Here is an 18,758-nt window from a genome sequence, read left to right as displayed (position 1 = left end):
AATATGTGTGCAGGGCTCTGGCAGAACTGTTCTTCAATCACTACCCAGAGGTTTTCCTATCTTTTCAAGTTCATCACATCCTCAGCCCAAACCAAGAACTACTCCTTACTCTGTAAGTCATTGATTTCTCCAGTTTTGCTCTTTAAAGAGACGTTGCTTACATAATCAGCCAGACAGTCAGTATCTGCTCAAAGTGCAGCTTCAAAAGGTTTCCAGGTGAGTTATTTGCATAATCTTCACCACCAACAATTTTCTTGAAAATCCACTTCATGCGTATTGTCCCCAAATGGCCTTTGATATCCCCACTATCTGCCAGAGATTGCACAATTCATGTCTTCCTCCTAAAGCTCCATGTAATCCTACAAAAGTACATAAACATTTGCATTTTTAATATAATGAATTCCAAAGATGTAAAAGTTAATTCAATAAGATTTGTCCAGGATGTTACAGGACACCATCGTATCTGTCACAATGATACTCTTGCAATGCAGTGTCTGAACCCCTTGCTGCACTTATTCAACTCAAACCTTCCTGCAGCCTTACTCCCTGTCTTGAATGCAATTCCTTGGAGACGGTGCAGCTAATAATATCCTTTTGCATGACATCCATCCATCCAGTTTGGGTCTCCCAACCCTTCTCTTACTCTCCACTTCTAGGATAAACTCCCTGTTTCCTATACATTCTTCCAATTTTCTTTTCACATGGCCAACCCATCTACACCTGGATTCCCTCAGGTTTTTTTTGTTAATTGGTACCACCTTCACATTTCTCCTACTTCACTGGTTTGAAATAATGGACCAGCCATGTAACTCCAAGCACCCATCTTTACATTTTCATTTCCATTGTATTCAAAATCTGCTCTTGTCTCTTCCTCAATGCCTAGAATTCAGGGCCCTAAAAAGTTCAGGCCTAATTAACATCTTGTATATCTCACTTTTCAATTTGATAGGTTTAGAGGAAACACGCATGTTCGTATAAATAGGCATATAGTGCCCAATACAGCAAAAGATGTACATCTGGGAAAAATAAACCTTCCGCATCTCGGCACAAACCCAGTTTTGAGAAAACTTCTTTACAAGGTATCACTGGTTCTCAGCATCAGTTAGTGCTAAAAGGCACTAAAGCTCATTAAAAGGGTTGGACAAATATTTTCAGTCAAAACTTTTTTTGGATGGAAAACTAGGGGTTTTTAAAAAGCAGAAACAAATCACAATGTCTGCTTTCCTTCAAAATTTGTTGTGGTTTTTTAATTGAAAATCTGAAATTAGTCTGCCAAAACCTGAATATGGTTTGGGGTTTCAGAAGTGTGTGGCCAAATATTTGCTGCTTGCTGTGTTTGATTGTTTAAAGAACAATAAAAAAATTCTGCTTAAAAAAAATCCAAAACTTTTGAACCACTTCAGCTTGTGACCAAATGCCTGAGCCCATCCAGTCAGAGATTTTGCCAGGTTTCTGATACTCTTCTGCCTTCCTTGACTCATATATGTCACCATAACTTTGGGTTCATTTAGGTTAGAACATAAGAACAGCCATACTGGGTCAAACCAAAGGTTCATCCAGCCCAGTATCCTGTCTACCGACAATGGCCAATGCCAAGTGCCCCAGATGGAGTGAACCTAATGGGTAATGATCAAGTATCTCTCTCCTGCCATCCATCTCCACCTCCTGACAAACAGAGGCTAGGGACACCATTCCTTACCCATCCTGGCTAATAGCCATTAATGGACTTAACCTTCATGCATTTATCTGTTTCCTAGAGACTGGCTCCATGGGGTCCCTAACAAACTGGAGACGGTTACTGTGGGTTTGTCTTTAGTATAGCTTATGTACATACTCCATGAACTGAGCATTTGAGCTTGTTCCAGAATCTGGGATGAGCCTATGTTGTGAAAACTGAAATGCTCAAAATAGCACATGCAGGTGAATGGAGACAGGGTGCTAAAATTAAATTAACCCAGGGGTTCTCAAACTGAGGGTCAGGACCCCTCAGGGGTCACGAGGTTATTACTGGGGGTCGCGAGCTGTCAGCCTCCACCTCAAACCCCGCTTTGCCTCCAGCATTTATAATAGTGTTAAATATATGAAAAAGTGTTTTTAATTTACAAAGGGGTTCATACTCAGAGGTTTGCTATGCGAAAGGGGTCACCAGTACAAAAGTTTGAGAACCACTGAATTAACCCCTCTGAAGCCTCATGGAATGTAGGGGAAGGGGGGTCTCCCTTGGTAGGGTTGGGAAGGATATTGCTCTTCTCATGTGATCCCTCCTTCAGTAGCTAATTTTAAATGAAGCTACCCTCCCCTGATATGAATCTCCCTATGGCACTGAAATTAAATATAGACTATATTTTGGAATTTGAGAAGTAAAAGGGATGGTAGCCCTAATGGAAAAGCTAACAGCCTGGCACTTCTGCGAGCTTCAAACTGTTGAATGAGCTTTAGGGTAGGGAAAGCTGTTCCTCCCAAACAGGCTGGCCCTGACCCCAATCTGACCCCCACCCACGTCCTGCCCCCCGACTGCCCACCCCCTCAGAATCCCCAACCCATCCTGCTCCTTGTCCCCTCACCATCCCCCAGAGATTCCCCCCCAACCACCACCCCAGGACCCGACCCCTGCTCCCTGTCTCCTGACTGCCCTGACCTCTATCCATCCCCACCGCTGAGTCCTGACAGACCCCCAGAACTCCCATGATCCACTCCCCCCATTCCCTGTCCCCTGACCACTCCCTACAACCTCTGCCCCCGCCCTGTCCCCAGGACTTCTGGCCCCTTATCCAACCCCCCCAGCCCCGCCCCTTACCCCTGGTTCCTCCCTCACCCGGAGCCTCAGCGCATCCAGGAGTGTCCCTGGACAGATGTAGCATGGCTCCAGAGGGCCTGAGCTCCTCCCCACTCAGACCCACATGGTAAGGGGGCAGGGCTGCGAGCTCCAGGCCGAGGGGAGGGAGTTCAGGTCCTGCTGGAGCTCACAGCCCTGCCCCCTTACCATGCAGCTCTGAGTGGGGAGGAGCTCAGGCCCCGCCAGAGCCACACTGCACTGTCAATGGACGCTCCTGGATGCGCTGAGGTTCCGGGAGAGGGGCGGAGGTGGAGTCGGGCCAGGGCCGGGGAGGTAGCCTTCTTCCAGGGTGCCTCTGTGGAGCCCAGGGCCTGGGGATAATTGCCCCACTTCCCCCCTCCCCTCTGGGCAGCCTTGCCTGGGTCCAGAATTCTCCCCCCATCTTTATTTCTCAGATCTTTCCAGTTGTCATCTTGGGCTGGGATTCAGTGAAGAGTGAACCAAGATCCACTTACTCCCCAGCTTTAAATAGAATTTACATAAGGCAGGAATCCTTTGCTTTCCAGACCCTTCCAGTGTAAAAATACCAGCTCAAGATGGGAACCTGTACCGGCTGACATGACCACCTGACCTAATGTTGTCAAAGCAGCATCTCAGGAAGCTTCTCAGGAGGGAGAGAGACTAATATTTTCCAAGTCCCATTGTTCCCCCTAATGGCCCCTCCAGGCTGATAGCATTCTGTCTGATGGGCATTCCCCAAGTACAAACACAGTTATAATAGTTACACAGTTAATATTACTAACCTCAGATACAGACATGTTATGTGCATACATATAGGATAAACATGTTCAGCAAATCATAACCTTTCCAATGAGATCTTACATGAACCATCTTGTGTAAAATGCATATTAGTTATACCAAAATCATGTTATAACAATGTTTCTACAAAGAGTATCGGGTGCAATGTCACAAATGGATCTAGCCCTACCTGGGGAGGAAACCCATTGGCTCCACTGATTAGATTATGTATTAATTATTATTATCATTAGTTAAAATGCTTGAGCTTTTTAATAGGATAGAATTCAGTAAAATACTATCGATATTAAATGGGTTTCCAACAATTTAGTAAAATAGAAAAGAACAGAAATAGATAGATGAGATTATTTTTATAGAATTGGCCAGATTGCCAGCTGGTATAAATTGGTCAGAGCTCCCCTGAAGTCATTGGGCCAGATTAAAGAGCTGTTGAAAGAGAGGAATGTGTGAATGATTCTACAGCCTGATGCTCAGAGCACACACTCTGGAAGTAGGAGACCCAGGATCCAGTCACCTGGGCTTCAGTGACTCTTGTACCACTGGAGATCTGGCCCAGTGACTTGAATGGAGCCACACTGATTTAGACCAGTTGTGGTTTTGTCTCAGTGTGTCTGTCCATTACCTGAGCTGAGAACGTCTCAAACACTAGTTATCCACAATTCTATGCTTTCAGATTTAAAAATAAATAATATTAAATTAAATAAGGTCATCAACGCTACTTGAGAAACTTCCATGTCCCCAATATTTTCCCTAGTACTCTTTTCACCTCCTCCTTTTTCAAGCTGTAGATGATGGGGTTTAACATTGGAGTCAAGATGTTATACTGAACGGAGAACATTTCATCCAGAGCCACAGAGGAGACTGAGCTGGGTTTTGTGTACTGGAAAGAACCTGTCAGGTACCATAAACCAACCACAATCAAGTGGGAGCTGCAGGTGGAGAAGGCTTTACGCCTGCCTTGCGCCGATTGTATCCTCAGGATAGCGGAGATGATGTGAATGTAGGAGATCAGGGTGAAGAGGAAGGAGCTAGATCCAAGTATCACAGCAGAAGTGAGAAGCACCACTTGATTAGTGAAGGTATCAGCGCAGGACAGATGCAACTGGGGAGGGAGCTCACAGCTGAAATGGCTGGTCTGATTGAGGCCACAGATGGGCAACCTGAGGGCAAAACCTGTGTTAAGCTGGGCATTTATGAAGCCTATTACCCATGCACCACTCACCAGCAGAACACAGATCCCTTTGCTCATGGGCTCCATGTAACGCAATGGGTCACAGATGGCAGCATAGCAGTCATACGCCATTGCTGGGAGAATAAATATTTCAGCACCATCTGGCAGTAAAATGAAGAATATCTGGGCAAAGCAGCCATCAGCAGAAATGGTTTTGTTCTCGTCTAGGAAAATAACCAACATCTTAAGTATTATGGCTGAGGAATAGCAGATAGTGACAAAAGATAAATAAGACAGGAAGAAGTACATGGGGATGTGAAGGTGAGGATCAGCCCTTATCACCAGTATGATCACCACATTCACTATGAGAGTGATTACATAAATAACTACAAGCACCAGGAATAGGAAAATCTGCATTGGTGGGTCACTGGAAAGTCCCAGGAGAATAAATTTGGTCACTTTGGTTTGATTCCCCATTGATGCTCTCTGAGGAAATCTGATCTGTCAGATTATTAAAAAAATAATGAAATTAACACATAGAAGTTAATTGAAATGGCTTGTCAAAATCATCTGACCAAAAGGATGAATGTAAAGTGAGGCCGACTACAGCCTATAAAATGTGTTCAGTAAATAGACAAAATGGGCTAGTTGCGCAGAAGGACTTTGGCACCTACCTACCATCTTAGGTGCCTAAATCTCAGAATCAAACCCCACTGGTATTCACAAAAACCCTGCTCAGTTGTGACATTGAGGGGCTCCTATGACTGTCCCAGTCTCTCCTATTGAAGCTGTTCCACTGTGGGGTTAAATAATAAAAGAGGCTTTGGAGCAGAAGGACTGGATACTCTCCCTTCTGTATTGGAGGGTGAGCACTCTAACCACCAGCATATACAGTCATTCATGCTCTTGCTCTCTGTCTCTGGTCCAATATCTCTTTAATCTGTCCCACTAACTTCAACAGAGCTACATTTGAATTACACCAGCTGGAGATTTGGCCCATTGACTCCTATGGAGCTATGGATGATTTACACCAGCATGGGATCTGGCCAATTCTATAAATACTTTTACAAAAAATACAGAATGTACTATCTGTAGAATTTTATTGAATGGATGCTTATTAACATTTCTAGGATTCTAGAATAAGACAAAGATGAAGAAGATGAGGAGGAGGTGAAGGAAGTGAAAGAAACCTCCGAGGCCTAGAAATTCCGGTTTGCCACCTAGCAGTGTATAGACTGTGAACCCAAACTAATATGGAAAATACAGGTAATTCATAAATATTATGAATGACATAAAGTGGGGGTCAGATGAACTTATCTGGTTGACTGCCTCCTCCCCTATCAGGGTGTGTTGTGTGGAGGTGGGCAAACCAATGTATCATTCAGCTGTTCAAATAAACAACCAGAGATCGTTTGCAACAAGAGAGGGAAAAGGACTCATCTTATAAACTAGAAAGTGATGTGAGGTTGTCTTTTGGCAAAACCAGAAGAGAGAGGTTGGAGCAAACAAATGCTCCAACACTGGAAGGAGAGAAATGACAACAGAGAAAGAAATGACGAAGCATAGACTAACTGCACAACTGAGAGCTTTATTCCAAAGAGGAGAATTTATGCAAATGAAAACCTGAAAGGGGAGACTAGTCATGTAGAACTGCATGCAGATAGCTCATCAGTTTAGGATCAAGCCATCTGAGGATGTAAGCCATCCTCATGGCAATGAAAGTTAAAGCAGAAGAGTAAGCTTTTATATCAGCCTATGGGATGCATGAGAAAAACCATCTGAAGAGACAAGAGAAGCAAACGGCCTTGGAGAGAGCAACTGGATGAGAGAGTTGTGAAGGGGCAATGTAAATGAAGGCTGAGCCATCTGAGTTATAGGCTTGAAAGATATTGAGCACAAAGTTATTAGTACCAAGAGAACGGTCTCTTCACCAGACACCCTAGGAGATTATTTGATCTGATGGATGTAAAAACAGAATAGGCAAAAATAGAGAGCTAATAAGCAAGGTGGAAGAGTTTCAGTGCTACTGGAAGGAAATCTGGTCTGAGACTGTGCAACATAATCAGACAGTGAAACGGATTGAAAATGAGAGGAAAAAATTACAATTCACCACAACAGAGGAATACACAGAAAGATCAAAGAAATAAAGAAATGAGGTACTGAGAGGAATGAAAAATGAATAGAATGTCAAAGGAGAATGAATAAATTTGAGCACCTAAAATGCAGGAAATCTGCAGAGGGTTTAACAAAAGTCCTGACTACCCAAATCTACTGAGTCCGTTCAGCCAGGATTTATTGGTGACTCATGCGGATACATTTTAGTCAGTAGCTTTCTCCTTTTTCAGCTTAAAGATTTAGTATGGTGTAAAAGCTATTTCTTTTTTAAAAATCCACCATATGTAATACAGAGAGACATTCATAATTATCATAAAGTAACGTGCCCAGCAAACACTGTCTAGGCACGCTGACATGATTTAAAAAAGAAGGGTCCAATTGAACTTTAACGGGAATTTTGTGCTTAAATCTTAAATCTTTTGTGCCTGAAACGTAACTTCCTTTGAAAATCTGACCCACTGGCACTTCTGACTCAGTGTCCCGCAAGTCTGAATATCAGGCTGCTCACACATAAGAGAATCTCTCCTGCCCTCTTGGAAGCGAGTGGCTATTTTGACATTGATTTCTAGTGGAACTGGGAATTAAGCCAGTGTTCTGTCCAATGTCACATCTATGTTTAACCCCGAATGCCTCCCAGACACAAACTAAATCTTTTCCCCACTATCAGCTCATCAGACAAACACTCAAGGAAGGAGATCTTGTGTTAGAATATGAATGCCACCACAGGCAGATTCTGTGCAAAGTGAATTCCAAAGCTAAGTGCCTGCTTCAGAGAATGCTCTGCAACCCCCTAACACACACACACACACACTGGCTAACGCGCACCAACTGATCTCATTTGTTGTGGTGAGCGAGCGAAAGTAGCTGGGTTGCCAGCCATGGCCCCTGCGCTGTAACTGACTGTGCGGGAGAAGACTGCTGCATCCAGGCAGAAGTCAAGGGGACTCTTCAGACAGATCCACCCCTAGACAAGTAGAGCCGCATCTGGTCCTTTGAAATTGAAACAATAGAAAGATTATAAGTAATAAAAATATGAATCAACTCATCTGCCTTTTAAACATGGATCAAACATAAGTTGAGATCATTCTGACTTGTGATTTTCTCTTTCTATTTTCTTAGTTTACCTACTGATGTATGGATTTGGCTACCTAGCCTGTCTATCTGGGTCTGTAATCAGCATCTCCAGCATCCAATATGTCTATGTGTAACCCTTCTGCCAGGCCGAATTGATAGCATCAAGGGCCGGGTTCAGTATATAGGGGTCCCCTCCCAACAGCGTAATGCAAAACCAGCTCAAGCCCCCACCCAGTGACCTGGGCAAATCTTACTCACACCCCTGGGTGCCTCAGAGAGGCAATACTTCCCCTCTTGCAAGCACAGAGTCTTGGTATAGCCAAAAATGTTTAATAATATGAGGTAAACTACATCAGCATTACATTGGGAAAACACCACAACTAGAGTTCATAGACCAAACCATGAGCCAAGACCCACCCCAGCAAACTGGGTCATGTCCTTTCCCTTTGGTTCTTGAGTCCAGCAACACAAAAATCACCCAAAGTCCCCAAGGTCCAATACCCTAAAAGTCTCTTGAGTCCAGCAACCCAAGAATCACCCAAGGTCCCAAAAGTCCCACAACTCAAAAATCTCTGTCCCCAGTCAGTGTAGCCCCGGCGTTCAAATATTTATCTGCAGAGTTTTAACCCCACACACCTGGGTGGAAATGGGGGAGCATGTGGAGTGTTAAGGGGCATCTTATGTGGTCCAAGGCCAACTGCCCCACCTCTCCGTGGGGTTCTGCTGCAGCCTTCACCATGAGCCGCTCCGCTCCACCAGCCTTCCCGTGAGCCACTCCAGCTGTCCTCACAAACTGCACTGCTCATTGTTCCGTGGGCCGCTCTAACCATCCCACAAACTGGTCCGCTGTGCTACTACTGCACACCACCAGCCATCCCATGAACTGCTCTACCAGCCGCTCCGCTCCTCCAGCCATCCCATGAGCCACTCCAGCTGTCCTCATAAATTGTACCTCTCACTGTTCCGTGAGCCGCTCCAACCATCCCACAAACTTCTCTGCTCTGCCACACCACCAGCCATCCCAAACACTGCTCCACTAGCTGTTTAGCAATATAGGTTCAGGCTCCCTCACTAGCTAACACAGCACTCAGTGATCTCAGCTCTTAATAACTTTAGCAATTTCAGCTTGTAACAGAAAAGACCCACTCCTGGTGCACCATTGGCCCAAACTGAACTCAGCTCAGCATCCTGTAACTAAACTCCTAATAGAATCAAAATTAACTCTGATATTTAACAGTGGAGAGAAGAAGCATTACACTTGATGTTTCAGGCTCACACAAGAGGCCCCCACCACTAAATACAAATACCAACTCCCAGCCTCTCTCAATTCACTGGGTTTTGGAACCCATGTCCCTTGTCTAGCGAGTGCTACTTAGTTGATGGTGAGACCCTCTGTCATAAAACAGTGTCATTGTCTTTGATTCACATGATCAGGGTAACAACACTTTATTCCTCTTGTCCCAATAACAGAGAAACTGGGGATCCCACAGCAGCCAAAGTGACCATTTTGGGCTGTTATGGGCTCATGCTAGGCAGTTGGGTGTGCCTATGCAAACAAGATAAGCCCCTGAAGTTCTTTTCCACACTTGCCACAATTCACCACCAGATGTCAGGGTAGAGCTTATCCTGACTCTTGCACCCTTTCCCTGGAGCAGTGAAACCACTCCAGGTATGTAGGGTTATCTGTGGAAGTGGAACAAAGGTGACTCCAAGACTAACAGTGGATTTCTTGAGAACTGAAACCTGTTTAAATGCTGCTTTGTTCCCCCTGGGAAAAGCTCCCTGAAGTTCACTCTCTGTAACGAGCTCCCGCTAACACTGGGCTGGGTCAGCCCTTAAGCAAGGCTCCGTAGTGCGTAACAATGAGAGCAATGGGTTATCACAGGGTTTAGGTATCCAATCTCAGCAACAGTGAATAAAAAAGGGATAGATTTAAGCCCCTATTTTCAAAACAGCCTAAGGAGCTAGACACTTTAATAGCAAATCATTTCATCTCCCCTACAGTGCTTTGAAGCTCCTAGCCAAACATATATAATTACCACAAGAAGGCAACATGGTCAGCCAGCCTTAAACTTCACTGAGAAACGGACATAGGTTTGAGAATGGGGAAAAGGAGTAAATAGACTGTATATGATGGTGGTAAATAATAGGCACTGAGACAAAGGAGGAGATAAATTGTAAGTTTTTTTCTTATGAAAAGTTTATTTCTGAAAACACAAAGCCAATGTCTGTAAAACACAAGGTCTATGCACCGCTAAAGTCCAGTAAATCCAGCTTCCTCTTACCAAGTCATCCCAAAGTTGTGGCTTTGGTGCAACTGTTTCATGGGGATCATAGAAGTCCTATTTCCAGGGCTTAATTGGCTATATGCTGACTCTGCTCATGGATGAATGTCGCTTTGCATTAACAGAGAGATGTAGCAACTCACCATGGGGATTCCTTTCGATCAAGGGTGATTTGTGGTACTCTAAAGAAAGGCAGATCATCCCTCTACGTTAGGGCTGGGGGACACTGACTAGGATAAAGAGATGGGGAAGAATGTAATGCTTAGATTCATAGTTTCTGATGCCAGGAAGGACCATTGTGCTAATCTAGTCAGCCCCCCTGAATAGCAAAGGCCAGAGAACTTCTCCAAAATAATTCCTAGAACATATCTAGGATGCTGCCCACACTATATATATGCCCTGTGGATGAATATAAGGTTCAAGTTAAGCACGTGTGTTTTATCTGACCAGCCTGATCCAGCACATCCAAAACACACAAGTTGTAATTTTCAAGGCTACCAGGGGGTGTGATTTCCAGCAGTGCCTAAGGCAGTTAGCTACCCACCTACCATTGAATTTCAATGGGAATTGAGACCCAGATTCCCTTAAGCTCCTTTGTGAATCCCAGGTGGATGTCTAACTCCCTTAGGCTTGGTCTGGCTGTGAGAAAGGATCAGGCCAAATTCTCCCATCACTTTCACTGAGGCAAATCCCATGTTGCTGCATTGAAGTTATTGGAGAGAAATCAGTGCAAAAAACTGGCGCGAGTGAACTATCCGGTCAGTCGTTTGTCCTTCTGTTAACCACATTAGTCAGGCGTTGAGTCCTGCACACCCTCAGATGTGCCTAATCCAGAAAATCCTTACTCACGTGAGTAGGTCTGCTGACACCAGTGGTTTCATTGGTAGCAATGAGATCACTGGGGTAAGAAGTACTTTCTTCAGTAACAGCTGGCAGGATCGGCCCAATGAATAGTTCTTAGTCGGGCACTGCTGATGGTGCCAGGTATTCAGTTGCTGTTGACTGAAATAACTCTATTAGTTTACACCAGCTGGGCATTTTATCCTTTTGGTCTTAGTGGAGGTGGCCCCACTGTGTGCACTGGAACTATGCGGATTCACACCAGCTGGGAAACTGGCCCCATTCGGAGGTATGGCCAATTTGCACCTGCTTGGGATCTGACCCATTGAGGTAAGGGGAGCTATTCCTGATTTAGACTAGAGAAAATGAGAGGGAGGGGGATCAGGTCCATAGACACAGACATCTCTAGTTTTTTTTGAAATAAGAATGTCTAGCAAGGTTCACGTGTGATTCTCAAATAGGTTAAGTGCCAGATGGAGAAGGTGAAGTGCAGAATCCCAACTCATTGCAAGTACCTGGCAGTGCTGTGAAAAGAACCAAAAGACTGAAAAATTTCTTATCTTGTTCACTATGGAGTCCAGCTCATAGGTGCCGACTCAGTGAGTGCTCCAGGCCTGAAGCCCCCACGGAGAAAAATTAGTGGGTGCTCAGCACCCACCATAAGCCAAGCTCCCCCCTCACCCCCTGCTCCCCCAGCACCTCTCGTCCACCCGTGGCCCCGCGGATCTACTCCTCCCCCTCCCTCCCAGTTCCTCCCGCCCACCGCAAACAGCTGTTTCATGTTGTGCCTGGGGCCCCGGGAGGGAGGGGAAGGAGTGGGGATGGAGCGAAGCCAGGGGAGGGGGAGGTAAGAGGAGGGGAAGAGGTCAGGTGGGAGCAGAGCAGGGGTTGGAAGAGGAGGGGTAGGGGCATGGGTCTGGGGGAATGGGTGGAGTGGAGGTAGGGCCTGGGTCAGGGAAGGGGTTGAGCACTCCCCCCGGCTACCGGGGAAGTCTGCTCCTATGGTCCAGTTGCAAAATGCAGTGGTGTTCCCCATTGCATCAGTGGTTTGTTTTGTTTGTGAAAAGGAAAAAGGGAAGAGAAAAAATAAATGAGAAAAGAAAAGAATATTTTGACTCTTTTATTGTTAAATTGTGAAAAATTGACATAATAAGGCATGCCGTAGAGTGCACACTACTGACATGTTGTCATAAATGGATAGTTAAGAGTTAATGGAACAGAAGTACTTCATATCTCTTTTGCCTGTAAAGGGTTAACAAGATCAGTGAGCCAGGCTGTCATCTGACCAGAGGACCAATCAGGGGACAGGATACTTTCAAATCTTGAGGGAGGGAAGTTTGTGTGTGTGCTGTTAGTTTTTGGTTGTTGTTCTCTCTGGGTTCTGAGAGTGACCAGACGTGCAACCAGGTTTCTCTCCAATCTCCCTGATACAGGTTCTTATAGATTCAAAATAGTAAGTACTAGGTGATAAGGCGAGTTAGGCTTATGTTTGTTTTCTTTATTTGCAAATGTGTATTTGGTTGGGAAGAGTTCAAATGTGTATTTGGCTGGAAGGAGTTCAAATTGGAATTTTGCTGAAAGGATTTTAATTTGTACTTGTATACTTAGGCTGGGAGGGTATTCCCAATGTCTATAGCTGAAAGACCCTGTACCTATTCCATTTCAAATTTACAAAGATAATTTTTACTGTTTTTTCTTTCTTTAATTAAAAATTTCTTGTTTAAGAACCTGATTGTTTTTTTATTCTGGTGTGAGACCCCAGGGGACGGGGTCTGGATTCCCCAGGGAATTGGTGGGGAGAAAGGAGGGAAGGGGGAGAGGGAGGCTAATTTCTCTCTGTGTTAGGATTACTGTCTCTCTCAGGGAGAGTCTTGGAGGGGGAGAAAGAAGGAGGGGGGAAGGTGAATTTTCCTCTCTGTTTAAAGATTCAAGGAGTTTGAATCACAGTGATCTTCCAGGGTAACCCAGGGAGGGGAAGCCTGGAAGAGGCAACGGTGAGGGAAAGGGTTTACTTTCCTTGTGTTAAGATCCAGAGGGACTGGGTCTTGGGGGTCCCTGGGAAAGGTTTTGAGGCGACCGGAGTGTACCAGGCACTGGAATTCCTGGTTGGTGGCAGCGCTACAAGTACTAAGCTGGTAATTGAGCTTAGAGGAATTCATGCTGGTACCCCATCTTTTGGACGCTAAGGTTCAGAGTGGGGGTTTATACCATGACACGTCATGATATAATGTTAAACTAATACATGGAATAATAAAGTAAATTGCAAAACAAACATTACATTTTGAAGTGGAGTTTTGATTCCCCTCCTCCACAACAAATGGTTTGAAATGGGTTTGTTTTGCAATTTCCATTTCAAAAGACATTTGGAAAATACTTGTTTCCGCTGTGATTTAGAATGAAAACAAATGTCAAAATATCAACATTTCCCACTTGATTTCCCCTCACTTCCTGCCTAAATCAATTATATCCAGGGCATTGGACTAGGGTGACCAGATGTCCCGATTTTATAGGGACAGTCCCGATATGGGGGTCTTTTTTCTTATATAGATTCCTATTACCCTCCACCCCCGTTCCGATTTTTCACACTTGCTGTCTGGTCACCCTATGTCCTACTGAATGCCTTTCTCAAGATTTCTTTAATGTCTTTGTTCCTTAATGTGTAAATGAAAGGATTAAGCAATGGTGTCATGATAGTGTTCAAGAGGGTGACAACTTTGTTCATTTCCAGCGAGTTCTGTTTGGATGGCTTGATATACAGAAAGATGGAGCAGCCGTACCATATAACCACAACGGTGAGATGGGCAGAGCAAGTGGAAAAGACCTTTTGCCAGGCTTGGGCAGATGGGATTCTCAGGACAGTGGAGATGATGTAAATGTAGGAGACCAGGATGATGGCACAGGACCCAAGGACGACAATAAAGCAGATAGTAATATATACCATCTCAACGAGGCGCGTGTCTGTGCAGGACAGCACTATCCAAGAATCTACATCACAGAAAAAATGGTTGATGATGGTAGAGTCGCAGAAGGACAATCTGGTGATCAGAAACGCCAGTACAGAAATAGTCAAGAAGCTACTTGCCCATGATCCAAGAGTCAGTTGAATGGAGAATGTGCTGTTCATGATGGAGCTATAGCGCAATGGGTGGCATATGGCCAGATAGCGATCATAGGCCATGACTGCCAGAAGTAGATATTCAGTGCAGCCGAAGGAGAAGACAAAGTACATCTGCAGGAGGCAACTGGGGAAGGAAATGGTTTTGCTTTGGGACACTAGGAGAGCAAGAGTTTTGGGAATGTACCCCGTAGTGAACCAAATGTCTAGGAAGGAGAGATTGCAGAGGAAGAAATACATCGGGGTGTGCAGGCGGCGGTGAGTCCCCACTAAGGAGATGATGGTGATGTTTCCCATCAGCGTCAGGAAGTAAGTGAAAAAGAGAAGCAGGAATAGAGAGATCTGCACATACTGAGAGCCAGGGAACCCCATAAGAATAAATTCCCTCACATTGGTCTGATTTCCCTTCACCATTGGGTGCTCTCCCTGTTAAAACACAAGAAACCATAAAAGGAAGACAAAGAAACAGGTGACTTGATTAATTGTAGCTCATTGTTGACAACAAAGTGAGCAGTCATGGAGCAAGAGAGAGAGAGAGAGCAAGAGAGAGAGCAAGAGAGAGAATATATTTTATTGTTAAAGCCCAACGGGATTATACAGTCTGACCTCCTGTATCATACAGGTTGGATAATCCCATCAATGAAAGCCCAGTAGCTAATGGTTGAACCAGAGCTTATCTCTTAGGAAAAAAGTATCTTATCTTGATGAGACCCCCCCCATATCACATTAAAGAGCAGTATCCTACAGGATACTGAACACAGTTTATGTGAAATAGTGCATATTCAGTTCTCAGTAGATGTGAGTATGTTGTCATCTCTGAGAACTAGAGTTTCAATGGCAGATTGGCACTTAACTTCCTTTGAAAATCCCAGCCTTAGATTATGCTCCACCCATAGAGCTAGGAAAACTGGCCCAACTCACCTCTCAAAGCCAGATGCAGACTTCTGGATTTCTCACTCTCAGACCTCTGCTCTAACCACGAGACCCCACTTCCTTTCTAGAGCTGTGAATGGAACCCAGGAGTCCTGACTCCTAGCCCTCCGAGTCTTAGATTCCATCCCACTCCCAGACCTGGAAAACAGAACCCAAGCATTCTGATTCCTGGTTACTTTTTCTAAGCCAGAGGTTTCAAACTGTGGTCTGCAGACCACTAGTGGTAAGCGAGCTCCATTCAGGTGGTCCACAGATATTTTCCTCTAAGGTGAGCGCCTGAGCAGCTGCACAGAAGAGAATGAAGGCCCATCTAATTAGTGGAGTCGTGAAGGTGTGGCTTCACTAATTAGGTGCCTAGACCCTTGAGAAGACGCACATGAAAGGTGAGGTTGTGGCCTTGGAGGAAATATGGCGTAGGTAGGAGGGGCAGTGGGGTGAGACAAGCTGGTGGGGAAAATTTGGGACTTCAGAACTGCGGCAGCCTGAGAGGCAACTTTCCCCAAATCCAGGGTGGAGGCTGCTGGGGAGAGACGACTCTCCTTCCCAGCCCCAACTTGGGGGCTGCTGCGGCGGAGGAAAGGCACATCCATCACATTAAAAAGGTATGATTACTAATATTAAAATATGAGTTGTGTGCTTTTTTTGTAGAATAAAAATATGTTAATTATTATTAAGGTTTTTTTATATAGCGCTTTTATCCAAAGTGCCTTAGAATAGTTAGCTAAGGGTACGAACATTTGGAACGATTGTTAAGTGATCCACTGAGACCCTCCGCAATTTTCAGGTAGTCCATGAAAAGCAAAGTTTGATAACCACTGTTCTAAGCTATTAGCACACACTATCTCCACAGAGCCAGAACATCAGAAAAAATAACTTACATAAGAACGGCCATGCCGGGTCATATCTAAGGTCTACCTAGACCAGTATCCTCTCTTCTAACAGTGGTCAATGCAGGTGCCCAAGAGGGAATCAACAGACTGTCTGCCTTGAGACATCTTAAAGGACATCTAAAGGACAATCCTCTGTTGTTATTGACGATAATGTGTGCATATTTGACTTATACCTCCTCTGAACCATTGGTAACCATGATGGTACCCCTTATTTCCAGACTCTATTCACTTCTAATTCTGGGTATTCTCTATAGTAAGGTTCCATATTTCAGGTTTGAAAAGGATTAATAATTGAAGTTTTAATAAATGCTTAACCAATTTGTACTGAGGCCAATCACTCCAAATGTCTTTATAAACTCAATATATAACCATTTCTGAAACTTTCTACTGATGTGCTTATAACTCTGGGAACATATAATGCTTATGTCTTTACATGCTTAAAATCATGCTTAAAATTAAACTTTGTCAATAGACGTGGAAGAATTCATTTTCCTCATAATTTTGATGGCTAATATCAATGTTTATTTTTAAAAGCATTGCTTTTCTATTTTTATGGATTTAGATTTTCGTATTTGCCCAATATTATCGCCTGTAAGTGTTTATTTTCATATTTATCAATTAAATGTTCACAGTTGCAGTTCATTATGTGGACCAGACCATGGAGCAGAGTCAGACAATAATTATTTAATGACAGTAAATGTTGAGATTCAAAACATTAAATATTTATAACTGAAACTCTGTCAAGATCACATGGCAAAATAAGCAAATCAAATACCCTTAAGCAGCATTTTCCTTCCTTACCTGTTAATTTGGATTATGGATAAAAATATATTTGTCATTTTTCTGGGTGTGTGGTGAAATCAACGTTTATCGTCATTTACCAATAAAAATTTGATGCTTCCAAGCATGTTTCTAAAGGACTTATAAAGGGAACCCTAATATAAAGTGTGATCCCATTTTCTTCAGTTTAATTAGTCTTTCTGCAAACTGCACTGTCTTCAGGGTGTTCCCACAAGAGTCACTGACATGAATGTAGTAAATAATTCTATTGGTGATAGAATGGTTAGAATCTTTCTTTCTTTCCTTTTCTTTCTTTCTTCTCTAAAGTTACCATAAATGGGGGAAGATGGTTTAATTTTGGAAGATATAAAGTATCTCTGCATAGTTTGCAAAACTACAATTAATCTGCAAGACAGCAAAAAGAAACTGACCAGAACCTACACAGGTAAAATTGCCTAACAAGTTTTTTATACTGGAGAGTGAGAGCAATGCAGAATCATAGGATTGCATGCTCTAAGATGCTTGAGGGAATTATGAACCCAAATCCATTGAATTTCTGAGGGATTTGTGCAATTTGCTCTAAACTAGTATTAACTTGAATGCTAGGAATAACAACACCACCACCACATTCTGATTTCATTTAAACTGGTGTAACTTCTAAGCATTCTGGGTAGATATTCAAAGACCTTTCAGAATACTCACTGTGTGGGTGGCAGTTCTGTGGATGCATCCTGAATGAAACATAACTGCTAACACATCAAGTGTAGAAAAAAGGTGCTCTCTTAAGCATGGAGAGAAAAACCAACACAGTTATTATTTTTTAAAAACAGACAATAATTCTGCTTCTCTGACACACACCTTTTGAACACTTTCAAAAGATTCAAGCACACAACTTGCTCTAATGAAATCAACCATCAAATATCCTTAAGAGATTATCAGTATATCTTAGTATATACTTATAACTGAAAATGAACTACATATATGTTATATACTACTGTCTGCTGTCTTTCTTTCTTTCTCTCTCTCTCTTCTATGGCACTGACATCTATTTATCTATCTATCTTTTATATACTACTGTCTTCTTATGTGCTCCATTCAGGCAATGAAAAAGTGTTCGACTCAGGATGGCTTATTTCATCAGCTCAGAAGGCCACCTTGGGTCATAATCTTCAGAGAAATTCACAGACTTTCTCAGAACTACAGAGGGAATTGCTTGAGGGGCCATTAACCAAATAACTTATGGGCCAATCCTCAGAGAAGCAGGCTCTAATTCCCACATGCCCACATGGGTTTTGTAAACACACACAGCTACCTTCATAGATTTCTTCTGCACTAAATTCTGAGCAATTTCTACATGCTCTTGCTGCTTCTCAAACCTCCATCTATTATTCGTGGATCCAGTCCCAAGAAGAGCTTGGTGAATAACAAAGCGCAGTGGGAAAGATTCTTTAGGCAGCCAACCAAGAGAAAAACACTTAGCTCTTATTATGGGATTAAAATCAGTAGCTCTCAAAGAACTTTACCAAGGAAGTCAGGGTCACTACCCCCATTTTACAGATGGGGAAACTGAGGCACAGACAGGGGTGATTCACTCTGGAATGGGTAAGAGGGACTCAGCCAAACTGACTGCAGTGGAGTTACTCCAGATTTACACTGTGGTGAATGAGAAGAAGAATCAGGTCCATTGACTCCAGTGGGCCAAAAACCAGTGTCTCTTCCCCTGATCATCCACTCACTGACACTGGGCTTACACAGGTATAACTCCACTGACTTCAGGAGAGTTATTCCAGATTTGAACTGGCATAGGAGTAGGATCCTGTCCCATGTGAACACAGCATGTGCCTGAATTTCAGAGGCGCAGAGGGGAATTACAACCCTGGTCAAACTGCATGGACCAGATCCTCACCTTGTGTGAATTAGCAAACCTCTTTTGATTCCAGCTGAGCAATTCTAACTTACATCC

The 18,758-nt window shown here is 43.7% G+C and overlaps 2 protein-coding genes across 2 annotated transcripts; both read right to left on the bottom strand.

The window, feature by feature from the left end:
• Positions 1 to 4,307: 4,307 nt before the first annotated feature.
• On the bottom strand, positions 4,308 to 5,240 carry LOC127031245 (olfactory receptor 5V1-like). Its single transcript, XM_050918001.1, has one exon. The coding sequence runs from the start codon at positions 5,238 to 5,240 to the stop codon at positions 4,308 to 4,310; it is 933 nt and encodes a 310-aa protein (XP_050773958.1).
• An 8,439-nt stretch (positions 5,241 to 13,679) lies between these two features.
• LOC127031155 (olfactory receptor 6F1-like) lies at positions 13,680 to 17,539 on the bottom strand. Its single transcript, XM_050917923.1, has 2 exons — positions 17,498 to 17,539; positions 13,680 to 14,618 (listed from the first exon to the last, which is right to left on the bottom strand). Exons 1-2 carry the CDS (start codon positions 17,537 to 17,539, stop codon positions 13,680 to 13,682), a joined length of 981 nt encoding a protein of 326 aa, XP_050773880.1.
• Between the last annotated feature and the right edge of the window lie 1,219 nt (positions 17,540 to 18,758).

The sequence above is a fragment of the Gopherus flavomarginatus genome, chromosome 11 (assembly GCF_025201925.1).
Source record: "Gopherus flavomarginatus isolate rGopFla2 chromosome 11, rGopFla2.mat.asm, whole genome shotgun sequence".
Taxonomy (NCBI): Eukaryota; Metazoa; Chordata; order Testudines; family Testudinidae; genus Gopherus; species Gopherus flavomarginatus.
Note: the sequence above shows the minus strand (reverse complement) of the source record. Positions and strands in the feature narration are given on the sequence as shown.

What these genes read in the sequence shown, in the direction of transcription:
- LOC127031245 (XM_050918001.1), bottom strand. Translation starts at nt 5,240, where the DNA reads ATGGGGAATCAAACCAAAGTGACCAAATTTATTCTCCTGGGACTTTCC.
- LOC127031155 (XM_050917923.1), bottom strand. Translation starts at nt 17,539, where the DNA reads ATGTTTCATTCAGGATGCATCCACAGAACTGCCACCCACACA. An exon ending in ACAGAACTGCCACCCACACA is followed by an intron (nt 14,619 to 17,497) that starts GTGAGTATTCTG and finishes GTGTTTTAACAG; the next exon opens with GGAGAGCACCCAATGGTGAA.